The 12,387-nt window shown below is 40.7% G+C and overlaps 1 protein-coding gene across 1 annotated transcript in view; it reads right to left on the reverse strand.

Moving 5' to 3' along the window:
• Positions 1 to 12,387, reverse strand: part of LOC120061177 (FERM domain-containing protein 4B-like) — a 32,895-nt gene that overhangs the window by 5,030 nt on the left and 15,478 nt on the right. Inside the window, exons 2-16 of the mRNA XM_039010770.1 lie at positions 8,232 to 8,297; positions 7,991 to 8,085; positions 7,697 to 7,792; positions 7,389 to 7,473; positions 7,029 to 7,085; positions 6,912 to 6,934; positions 5,657 to 5,740; positions 5,420 to 5,485; positions 4,914 to 4,971; positions 4,707 to 4,793; positions 2,893 to 2,969; positions 2,634 to 2,772; positions 1,614 to 1,755; positions 1,291 to 1,424; positions 854 to 970 (exon numbers count right to left, since the gene is read on the reverse strand). Of these exons, the coding sequence (XP_038866698.1) occupies positions 854 to 970; positions 1,291 to 1,424; positions 1,614 to 1,755; positions 2,634 to 2,772; positions 2,893 to 2,969; positions 4,707 to 4,793; positions 4,914 to 4,971; positions 5,420 to 5,485; positions 5,657 to 5,740; positions 6,912 to 6,934; positions 7,029 to 7,085; positions 7,389 to 7,473; positions 7,697 to 7,792; positions 7,991 to 8,085; positions 8,232 to 8,297 (1,326 nt within the window). The remainder of the gene's footprint in view (positions 1 to 853; positions 971 to 1,290; positions 1,425 to 1,613; positions 1,756 to 2,633; positions 2,773 to 2,892; positions 2,970 to 4,706; positions 4,794 to 4,913; positions 4,972 to 5,419; positions 5,486 to 5,656; positions 5,741 to 6,911; positions 6,935 to 7,028; positions 7,086 to 7,388; positions 7,474 to 7,696; positions 7,793 to 7,990; positions 8,086 to 8,231; positions 8,298 to 12,387) is intronic.

Consider the following 12,387-nt stretch of genomic DNA (forward strand, 5'->3'; position numbering starts at 1 on the left):
ATCAGAGTATACATACATCATTATAGACAATATTGCAGCAGAGAACGGCAGATCCATTTCAATTTCAACTGAGCAATTGACATGCATATCCAATTGAAAATTACAACACAATGTAGCCATAACAACAAGGTAATATTTTGCAGTAGTTTGCGTACGTATTGGGAAATACAGAAGACAACTCATCAACACGTGATCCATACAAAACAGGACAGGACATGAATGCAATCCAATCACATTCCATTCATCACACAAAAACAATCTTTCAGTGTACGGTACAGATGTTACTCTGCTTAGAATAATATCCTAACAACCCAGTTCACAACCCTCTATGAGGAAATCATGGAATTCATGTCATGTCATATTCTACAAAATATTAGTCTCTCGTGACAAACATATATAATCATTTACCTGCAGTTGAATGACCAAATCGCCCTCTAGTGGTCTCATGGGTGAATGTTATTAATATTTTTTATAATTTCATAATAAACTTTTCTTTTTTTTAACGCAGACAATTCTGTTATATTTCAGTCTTCTATGATGTATATAAAGTGTAATATTGGATCCAAACTCAAAATTGAATACATTTCAACTCTATATCTGACATGGTACAGGTGTCTTGTTTTTTCCCCCAAAGCAAATCAAAATCTAATTTAAGCCCATAACCATGTGTGTGAGGTTGTATACTTTTGTTTCAAAGTAGATTTGTTTAAGACTACGAAGAAACACTCTGTGTGACCCTGATTTAGCCCACTGCAGTAAACTTAAGGCCATCGTGCACGTGAGATTTGGTTCTGGGTGCCAAGACTAGCTAAATATATATACATATATTGAACAGTGCCGTTTCAATACAGACCTCGTTGTATGGGAAGAGGTCATCCAGTTTGAAGGCTGTGCCAACTCGCCGTCTAACCTGAGGAGGTCTCTCGCCTGCAGACAGGGGATACTCTTTGGGCAGTTTGCCCGTGAGCTCCTGAAAACATACAACAAAGCATCCAGGTCATTTAACTTTACAGCAAACAAGTGGAGAAAACAGACCCACTCTTCACATACAGTCCTGGAGATCACATACAGGCTCTTACAGTCATGGAGCGTTTTACTCCAATAGTCTCAACTGACCAAACTAAGGCAATTTATATAGTCATTTCACTGGTGTTCTACTGAATGAGCCTGGCTGCAAAGAAAAAGGAATTCCTTAACTGTATCAGCTTAGCACCTCCAGGTGCTCGTAACGAGCAAAATCAATGTAAGCAATTGTCTACAAACAGCGAGTAACAATGAGAGTTAGCTCACCGCCTCTCTCAAGCAGATTTTCTTCAGCTCCTTTGTTTTCTGGGTCAAGACATCTTGGATCTCTTGTTCCTTCTTCTTTAGCTCAGAGATCTTCTCCCTTTTCTGCTCCTCGTCCACTGCTGAATCTGCAGACCCTGTCGTGGTGACATTGTTTACACTGTAAATGTACCCTAGGTCTATTTGCTTGTTTTGATTGCACATTTTCTAACACAAAGTGCATACAAATATGGGTAGATTTGTCCTATCCCTTTCCATATACAGGTATTTCAAAAGAGAAACATTTAGCTAAAGAGAGACTTTGAGCTACCAGAATACTGGCCCACCTGTTGATGCCAGACTGCCAGTGCTAGCCATAATAAGGTTGTGCTTTAGGTTATCTCCCATTCTGGTTATCTTGGTTCCTCCTCCATGTTCTGTTAAATCCATGGCAATATCACCCAAACTTTTCGCTGCACTTATTTTACCCTGTTGGGATGGAGAGATTGAGGTGATTGAGGATTAGGGATTGATATAGTCAATACATAGTACAGACCTACACTTTCTACATGTAAATACAAGCATTTAATCCTACATGAAGAAATTGATCTTGGTTATAGGGTCAGTTGGTTATATCTGGAGTACTTCTCCTGTCTTATCCGGTGTCCTGTGTGAATTTAAGTATGCTCTCTCTAATTCTCTCCTTCTCTCTTTCTTTCTCTCTCTCGGAGGACCTGAGCCCTAGGACCATGCGTCAGGACTACCGGGCATGATGACTCCTTGCTGTCCCCAGTCCACCTGGCCTTGCTGCTGTTCCAGTTTCAACTGTTCTGCCTGCGGCTATGGAACCCTGACCTGTCCACCGGATGTGCTACCTGTCCCAGACCTGCTGTTTTCAACTCTCTAGAGACCGCAGGAGCGGTAGAGATACTCTTAATGATCGGCTATGAAAAGCCAACTGACATTTACTCCTGATTATTATTTGACCATGCTGGTCATTTATGAACATTTGAACATCTTGGCCATGTTCTGTTATAATCTCCACCCGGCACAGCCAGAAGAGGACTAGCCACCCCTCATAGCCTGGTTCCTCTCTAGGTTTCTTCCTAGGTTTTGGCCTTTCTAGGGAGTTTTTCCTAGCCGCCGTGCTTCTACACCTGCATTGCTTGCTGTTTGGGGTTTTAGGCTGGGTTTCTGTATAGCACTTCGAGATATTAGCTGATGTACGAAGGGCTATATAAAATAAACTTGATTTGATTTGATGATCAATTTGGTTGGTATAGGGATGCATGAAGGTACAGAACACAGATACAGTGATTGAGTCAGGACTAAAAATTGATAATATTACATGGTACCTTACACCTTACCTTGCTTTGCTTTCTGTCCAAGTAAAACTGATGCTGACTGATGGCCATGACCCAGATGGTTTTGATCAATGAGTGGCTGGCGTACCATGTGTGGATGACTAAGCCAGTCTGGCCAAATGTACGCTTCGTCACTGCCCGCCTGTTTAGAGATAATACATACACCATGATTATTCTCAGGAAGAAGAGCTTCTTCGGTTGTCTAAAGGGAATTCAAATACATGTAGTTGTGATAAATATCTATAGTTTGACTTGCCCTCACCTGTGAGGGTCATTCACCTCAACAGCAAATTTCTTCTCCCGAAAATACAAGTTCTCCAGTTGCTTCCACTGGTACAGCTATGGAGGTAAACACAGAGAGACATAGAAACAACTGATTAACGGTTGGTGAAACCTTTCCCTTAAACTATGACTGTCAAAGCCATTGTAAATAAGAATTTGTTCTTAACTGACTTGCCTAGTTAAATAAAGATTAAATTAAATAAAAATCGAATTGAAAAAAAGCCCGCATATGACACCTTCATATGTGCTCATTTAAGGTACATGATTAAATCATTACCATGATTAATTACCATGATTAAATCAATGGTGAATCACAACAGATTTCTAAACACTTCTACATTATTGTGGATGCTACCATGAGTATGAATAATTCTGAATGAATCGTGAATAATGATGAGTGAGAAAGTTACAGAGGGTCAAAGATCATACCCCCAAAACATGCTAACCTACCAACCAAAACGAACTGTAAATGCATCCAACAAGTTTGTAGAGTCACAAGCTTGATTTAGTCTTTGTGTGCAAGGAAAATGGGACCAAATACTCAACTTTTGCCTACTTTATTTATAAGAATCTTTAGGAGTGTCAATAATTTTGACCTGTACCTTTTTTTTATTGCTTGTTAAACAAAATCTCTTCTCTGAGCAATTGTATTAGTATAAAATAATTGAATTTCCCAATGTTAAGCACAGAATATAGCTCAGTGTTTGAATTATTTAATCATTATTACTCATCTTTATCAAGGGTGTCAATAATTTCACACCACTGTAGCTGTTTTTCGTTGAACAAATTAGATAGTCAGCATCCAATTTGGAAAACTGTACCTTCATCTCAGACTCTTACCAGTAGAGGTCCAGTAATTAAATCCTTGCTGTCTGTAATCCTCTCTGTCGAGCTCAAACACAAACAACTCCTTCCTTTCCCTTTCCCTTTCTCTCTGCTTCCAACAAGTCTCCTCAGGTATTCTCAGCACTCCGAATGGTAACACCCAGACCCTGCCTCCCTGCCTTTGACATCACAGAAACACCATCCTCACTCCTCTCAACACTAAACGTCTGCCCAACCAGCTCTCCTTCTCTCTTCATGTTCAGACTCATACGCACATAGACCATAAACTTAATAACGTGATACTGTAGAGACGGATCACAAAGCTGGGTGTTCCTCCTCTACTTAACAGAAGAACACCAAGCTAGAAAACATCCACTGAACCAGAAGAGCGGGTTACACACTTTACATGCAGGATTCTCAGAATGATAAATAAGTACATATATTAACTGGTCAGGACAAAGTAGTGCAGGCATACCTCTGTCCTGACATTGATTTGGTTATGAGTGATAGGTTGTCAGACAGAATTATAATAAATACAGGCCTCCAAAGTAATGTTTAACTAAAGTGATCGATCAAACAGTCTGGTTATGAACTGACTGTCACTTGGATTTTCAAGTCTGGCCTTGTCTGCTCCAGCTGTAATGAGGGCCCAACCCTGATCAGTGGAAAAGGTGATGAATGTGTGTGAGAGGTCTAGTGCTATGTGCCAGAGGAATCTTTATCCCTGCCCTGTCATTTCATCATTCCTCAAATAGACTGATGAAGCTCCTAGCGCTGTCAGATATAATTCGACAGTAGCAGGCAGACATCTTATCTGCAGAATGAATCTCCTATGCGCCTGTATAAAGGCTATATTGCACAATGACGGCTGTACACTGCCAATAAAATAGCTCATGCAAAAACTAATCCTGTACTCCTCCATACTGTAAGTAGAGGAGAACACAAATGGGAACAAACAAATGACCGTACCTTCCGTGGTTTCAATTTGTCCTGCAAATCATACTGGCCAATTCCTTTGTAGCTGATCCCAAGCCACCATGGGATGCCTTGCTTGTCCTGTGAGGCAAAAGCATAGTTTCATGACTGAACTGCATACATCCATTCCCATAGAGAAATCTGATTTTATAAGTGCAATAGCTGTTGTTGTGTGCATAATGCAATATACTGTATTCTTACCTTTACTTCATAATAATGGACACCATAGGTAGGTAGGGATTCCACTAGGGTCAAATACCTGAATTGAAATAAGGTTCTATTACAGTAGCATCCCAAATTCCCTCTTTCATTTTCAAAAGGTGGTTTACCATATAAATATTATAGATGGTACTTTACACAGGACAATGAGAGCCTGATCTGTTAAAGATGCCTACAGTGAATCACAATGATTCACTGGCCAGACAGTAACTGGAGTGGGTTATTGATTTCTATCAGACCTTGGTTGCGAGAAAGGAGATAGAGTGTGTATGTGTGAGTGAGAGAATAAGGGAGAGAGAGAGCAATGAGAGTGTGAAAGAGAAGGAGGGAGAGAGCGTGCAAGACAGCGAGAGAGAGAGAGAGCTGGAAAGAGAGAGGGGTGAGAGCAAGATGTATGAAGCCAGGGCCTGATGTCTTTTATCTGATGACTTGTGGTGAACAGGCGGGTATGAGATGGAATGAGGGATCATTGTTTTTCCAATACTCACTTCACTATGGCCTGTCCTCTGGAGACTCCTTTCAGCTGTTTGTAATGCTCTATCACTCGATCCTCACTGTAAAAAGCATGATGATGACACCTTCAACTCCTACATTTTGGGCTGCATCACTCCACCCTCTCAGGAATGCATCATACATCAGAAATCATTGTCTGCAATAACATTGCTGTTGAACCACTTGATATTTAGCAGTCTTTCTAAACTAAACAGTTACCAAGGTTAGTTTACCAGTATGTAAGTGATGGGTGCTCCTTTAGCACCTTGTTGGGAAGAGTTGGAAGCTTCTTCAGTTCCGTTCTGGTGGTTTCATCACTGAGAATAATGATTAAACAGAATGGTTATGAAGATATGGATGGTGAAATTCATTAACTAATGCTGTACATAACAGTTAGCAAATTACTATACAGAAAACTATGTAGAGAAACCATGACCGTGCATTGAGGCCTTCTAAAGTCCAAACAACCTGGAATGAGCTTCTAATGGATATCACCCCTATTCAGTTTGAGTCAGACTGTCTGACCCACAGGTGCAGAAACCTAATTGGCAGACATGCTCCAGGTGCATGGCCACATGGGAAGTTCCTGATAATGACCTAACTTAAGGCCCATTCTCTGGAAGGACACAGGTGGAAATGCAGACAAAGGTCCACAGTGTTCCATAATTCCCTTTCTATGGTTCCACCTGGATGGTCCCTGACAGTAAAGAGTGTGCTGCTGTTGCAATAGAAGCTTTATTAAAGGTGGTAGAGCTATGCTGTTAGAATCCAGCCCTGCAGACCTCAGCCTTGGCCGAGCTGTCAGTGGTATGATACTCATTAGAAGGCCTCTGTGAGGTTTTAACAGCCTCACAAGACACAACATCACTGCCTTCCCTCTTATAACAGACTTCGCTGTCATTGATTTGACTGTAAGTCTGGAGAAACAGTTCCATTATTGAAGGTCTTTGTTAAATGTGTGATGTTGTCTTGCTCCTTAGATACCTGCTGTGTTAGATACTCATTAGAGTGTACAAAACCTTAAGAACACCTTAAGAACACGTTTGCTCAGAACAGCCTCAAGTGTTCCACAGGGATGTTGACTCCAATGCTTCCCAAAGTTGTGTCAAGTTGGCTCGATGTCCTATGGGTGCTGGAGCATTCTTGATACACACGGAAAACGGTGAAAAACCCAGCAGCGCTGTAGTTCTTGACACTAACCGGTGAGCCTGGCACCTACTCCTAGACCCTGTTCAAAGGTGCTTAAATATGTTGTCTTGCCCATTCACCCTCTGAATGGCACACATGCACAATTCATGTCTCAATTGTCTCAAGGCTTAAAAATCCTTATTTAACCTGTCTCCTCCCCTTCATCTACACTGATTGAAGTGGATTTAACAAGTGACATCAATAAGGGATCACAGCTTTCACCTGGATTCACCTGGTCAAACTATGTCATGGAAAGAGCAGATGTCCTTAATGTTTTGTAGACTCAGTGCATGTCCTTACCTTGAGAAATCCCCCTTTGCTTCCTGAATAGATATAAAAATAACATGTCAGAAGATGTATGCTTTAGAGTAGCCAATTAATAAAAAGTACAAGGCCCCAAGCAAATAAGGAACTAACCTGCAAGGCGTTTGCTGCTAATTTGAAGACATTCTCACTTTCCACCTCTATATCCCCCTGTAAGAATGAAATCTTAATCATACATGCGTAAATGTACATATGGGCTCTTGAGACGCTTTGCAGGTGTCTGTATCTGAGCTCTGTCCCTATGACTAACTCATAATCATCGAAATAGAATTCTCTTGGACTGAACCGATCAGCAGTCTACCCTTACTGACTGTCTCATCTCATTCCAACATAGCTGTGACAAAACAGTGCTTCACAGCCACAGTCTGACTGTTTGAGGTTCGGTGGTTTATAAAGAGGGAGAATGAGACGGTGAGATCAACACAAAGCAGAATAAAATAACAAGTAGCTTACATTGTAGACGGCAGCTTTTGCATTCAGGAAGAATAATTCCACCGTCGTGTTGTCTTTCAGCAGTGTTATACTCTCGATGTAAAACCTTCGGGGAAAAGCACAAATAGAGGTTTGAAAAACAATTTGTTGAATTTAATGATAAAATGTATATTGCATGCATAATCAGTAAGACATTCCTTAATCTCAGCACCCACTACTAGATATTCCCTAATGTAATAAAACCCCATTCATCATCATCTCAAACCAATCCAGGAGTGCTCCCTACTGGAAGGTATGTGCTACAGATATTGAGATGGTGCCATTGCTACCTGACCAGGAAGTTGAGGGCGATAGGCCCAGTAGCCTTCTTAGAGAAATCATGTTCCAGAACTCTCCGGTCCAACTGCAAGTATTTACACTGACCACTGCAAGAGTCAATGAAGAAAAGTGTTAGATAAACAAACAGCACTGTGAAGACACGCATACAAGCATACATACAGTATATACACACACACACACACACACACACACACACACACTCAAAAACACACACAAACACACACCCTGTATACTCTAACACCCATATACTTACATACTTACACAAAATAAGCAATGTGACTTACCTGTCATCAGCAAACGTTAGTCCGAAGTATTCCTTCTCTTTGAGGTTAAAATGGGAGGACACCAGATCTAGCAGTTCACGGGACAACAGCTTGGGCTGTGGAATAGGAGATTGTTTGAAGAGGGCATTAGGCCTATCTATTTGAGTGCATTATAATGTTTCAAAACTATTTTAAATTCATAGGAACTAAATTAAATGTTACAATAATCTCAGGGGGGAAAAATGAAGACAGTATACTGTACCTGAACCAGCAGCTCGAGTTTCCTGTCATCAAGGAGATGCACCTGGCAGAGTCTCCCCTCCGTCATCTACAATGGGGGACCGGAAGTTAGGTTCAAATTAAGTTCAGTACTTGTAGTATATGTAGTAAATGGTGTATTGGAATTGATCACGGTCAATCAACATCAACCCTGTTTAGATAATGCAAATCATGACATTAGTAGGACATTTCAGCTGTGTAGAAATCTTGTCTCTGTCAATGCAAATTGGCAAAGATCAAACATCAGCCTTCAAAGAGCGGTTTTGTTTTAGAAATGGTTAGAAAGCAAGTCTTTTTTATTAACAAAGTCCCATATTGAGCAATTCACAGTCCAGAGAGCTTAATCCTGTTAAGGAAATAATCATTGATGTTGTTAATTACAATGACTCCATTGTCTAATGGATTTAGCACTATGGTAACCCAATAAGGATTTAAAGTCATTCTGTACACAGTATCTAGCCTTTTGTAGCATTTAAAAACATACAATACATACACATACAGTACTCCCAGAACTATCAACATCACATCTGATACCTCCCAAATTATTGCATACAGTAATGCTAAGATATAGGTTTCTCATACAGTACTGCTCAGATATAGGTTTCTCATACAGTACTGCTCAGATATAGGTTTCTCATACAGTACTGCTCAGATATAGGTTTCTCATACAGTACTGCTCAGATATAGGTTTCTCATACAGTACTGCTCAGATATAGGTTTCTCATACAGTACTGCTCAGATATAGGTTTCTCATACAGTACTGCTCAGATATAGGTTTCTCATACAGTAATGCTAAAATATAGGTTTCTCATACAGTACTGCTCAGATATAGGTTTCTCATACAGTAATGCTAAGATATAGGTTTCTCATACAGTACTGCTAAAATATAGGTTTCTCATACAGTACTGCTAAGATATAGGTTTCTCATACAGTACTGCTAAGATATAGGTTTCTCATACAGTACTGCTAAGATATAGGTTTCTCATACAGTACTGCTCAGATATAGGTTTCTCATACAGTACTGCTAAGATATAGGTTTCTCATACAGTACTGCTAAGATATAGGTTTCTCATACAGTACTGCTCAGATATAGGTTTCTCATACAGTACTGCTCAGATATAGGTTTCTCATACAGTACTGCTAAGATATAGGTTTCTCATACAGTACTGCTCAGATATAGGTTTCTCATACAGTACTGCTCAGATATAGGTTTCTCATACAGTAATGCTAAAATATAGGTTTCTCATACAGTAATGCTAAAATATAGGTTTCTCATACAGTACTGCTAAGATATAGGTTTCTCATACAGTACTGCTAAGATATAGGTTTCTCATACAGTACTGCTCAGATATAGGTTTCCCATACAGTACTGCTCAGATATAGGTTTCTCATACAGTAATGCTAAAATATAGGTTTCTCATACAGTACTGCTAAAATATAGGTTTCTCATACCATACTGCTAAAATATAGGTGTCTGCTACATCCATACAACCTACAATGACTTACACATCCATCACAATATCACATAATAGGTAAGACTACAGCAGACAAAGACACACACCTCAACCAGCCCCTCTAACTGCCCTCTATTGTATGTGACAGAATGAGGTTGACCAGATGAAGTCCTCCTACTGATCTATAGAGTGCTGCTGTGCCTTGTGGAGTTCCCCTGGGACTACTGTCTCTGTGGTAATAAAACTACTATCACACATGTCTGAACACATCCCAGTCCAGAGCTCATTATCCTCAGCATGAAGCCCTTCTTCCTCAATTTCCACACACTGACATCCAGCACGAAGCGAGCGCCTCTGACCACCAGCTTGTCCATACTGCACGGTGTGCACGCTAGCTAACCCTCACCCGGGCCTGGGCTGTCCCTGCCCTGCCACGTCTGGTACCAAACCCAAGTCTGGCTGGGTTTGTTTGCGTAACAACATCAGTGCTATGTGCTGCCAACCCATTGAGCTAGGGCACATCTGGCTCAGATGCTAGACTACAGACTGTGCTTTCAGAACGCTGCTTCTGCTAAGCCTGAGGGAACATGGGTCAGCCAGGAGACCTGGTGCAGGTGACTTATATTGTGGCCAAATTATTTATGCTCTAGGGACAACACAGGTCATGAGGAAACACAGATGATGGATGGTGTTAGATACCAGACAGTAACTGCACTACTACCTCTTTAAGCATTCTCCCTTAAGGGCCGTCTCAGACAAGTCTAGTCAGTTTGGCTCCATCTAGATAGCCAGGACAGACAGAGATCAATGTCTGCTTCACCTGCCATATTTAGGCTCATTTAGGCCCAGATGCACGCACACAGGCACCCACACCCACACACACACACACACACACACACACACACACACACGCACACACACACACACACACACACACACACACACACACACACACACACACACACGCCCGACTTCCCAGTCTGCCATACAGTAATGGCTAAATTGATTGGTTATCTCACTGAAAGGGAAATGGAACACTCAATCCCACAGTATCACCCGCTGTTGATTATGTTAATTAGCACTCATTCAATTAAGGGCCCTGACTTAAAGGCCATGCAATACTGACAATGTGATAAATTAACATTTTTATGATTGAATGTGAAATATGCACATTCAATGGATTCAATTCATTTAGCATGACTGAATGTAACGCACAGCGAACAAAGACCTTTGGCACAGTGCACTGACATTGTTCTGCCAGTATTATAGCAGCAGGATGTCTAGTGTCTTTGTGATGACAATACTATCATAGTTTATTCTCTTCAAAACCTGCTGCCAAGAATAGTCACAGTTGCATTTACATGTTGACCACTAGGGGGAGCATGGTGATTTGTCACTACAGTACAGAATTCTATGTGGGGCAGAAAATGTCAAGAAATGTTTCTTACTTTAGGCCCTCATGTGCGTGCACATGTGAGGATTTGTTTCCAATGTGTACTTACAGTATCAGCCAATTTAATTGAATGAACCATCAGATTGGTGTGCCCCCTTTTAACATCTGGGCACAGTGGGCAGCATTAAAGCCTATCTATTTTTTATCCATCTGGACACAGCTTTCATCTGGACAAAGCTCTTTCCCAGAAGAACAAACTCAGTAGGGCTGAAGCTAAATTCTATGTCACTTCTGATGTATTTTCTTTAATTCTTAAAAGTCTAAGCTGTTGGGGGGAGGGGTTCTAAGCTGACATATGGAATTGTTTTAAGAAGGTCATACCATGGATCCTTTAGCTATTTGATTTGGAATTTTATGACCCCTTTAGGTATCCCCCAAAAATATAAATACATAATTTGATAAAATATTGAATTTGGCCTATAGCGTTTAATAATACATACAAAACGTACAACACCAAATGCATGTTCATAAGTCTCCCCTTTCTACAGTGGGGTTATATTAGTTTGTAGCCCAAACGGTTCGGACGCTACAGACAAAAGTTGGCACATCAGTGTTACCGACTTCAGACGAGTCCCGTGGGGATTTTCGGGATGTCTCCTGGTCTGACAAACAGTGCTGTAGCTCTGCCACTTTCCACCACAGATGCGGAAGGGAGACATAGCGAATGTGGTGGATTGAGACGCATTCCATGCAAAAAAAGACAGATATCTCTATCTTAAACAGATAGATTTTGATGGGATCATTTTATTATGTTACTTAGACTCCAGGGGGTTTTAAAGACCTTGTTTACTGTCAACCTCACACCAAGCTTCATTGAGAGAGACAAATAAAAATAATAATATTTGGAAGTATAACTATGCAAACGTATATCTATACTAATGCATGATAATGATAATATACAGTATATTGGTATCGATTGACTGGAATATTGATTCCAATTTTCCAGTAGGCCTACAGTATTTATGTTTATCCAAGACCACTGTCACTGCTCAGTCAACCAAACACAGTCTATTCAGCAGCTTTAAATAAAACACCTTGCCTTCAGGGCCGAGACATGCATTAATCCCACATGGCAGAGATGTAGCGGGACATGGTGAAAGAAATGTAAAGGCTTTTTTTGTCTCTGCTGTCTGAAAAGTGGGCCACAGGCCATGTGCAAGGGACTGTAAGCACTGGGGCCTAAAGTCCTGGTTGGTATAGATAGCTTGTTACAGTGAAATGGTTTAATGTTA

Source organism: Salvelinus namaycush, chromosome 16 (assembly GCF_016432855.1).
Source record: "Salvelinus namaycush isolate Seneca chromosome 16, SaNama_1.0, whole genome shotgun sequence".
NCBI lineage: Eukaryota > Metazoa > Chordata > Actinopteri > Salmoniformes > Salmonidae > Salvelinus > Salvelinus namaycush.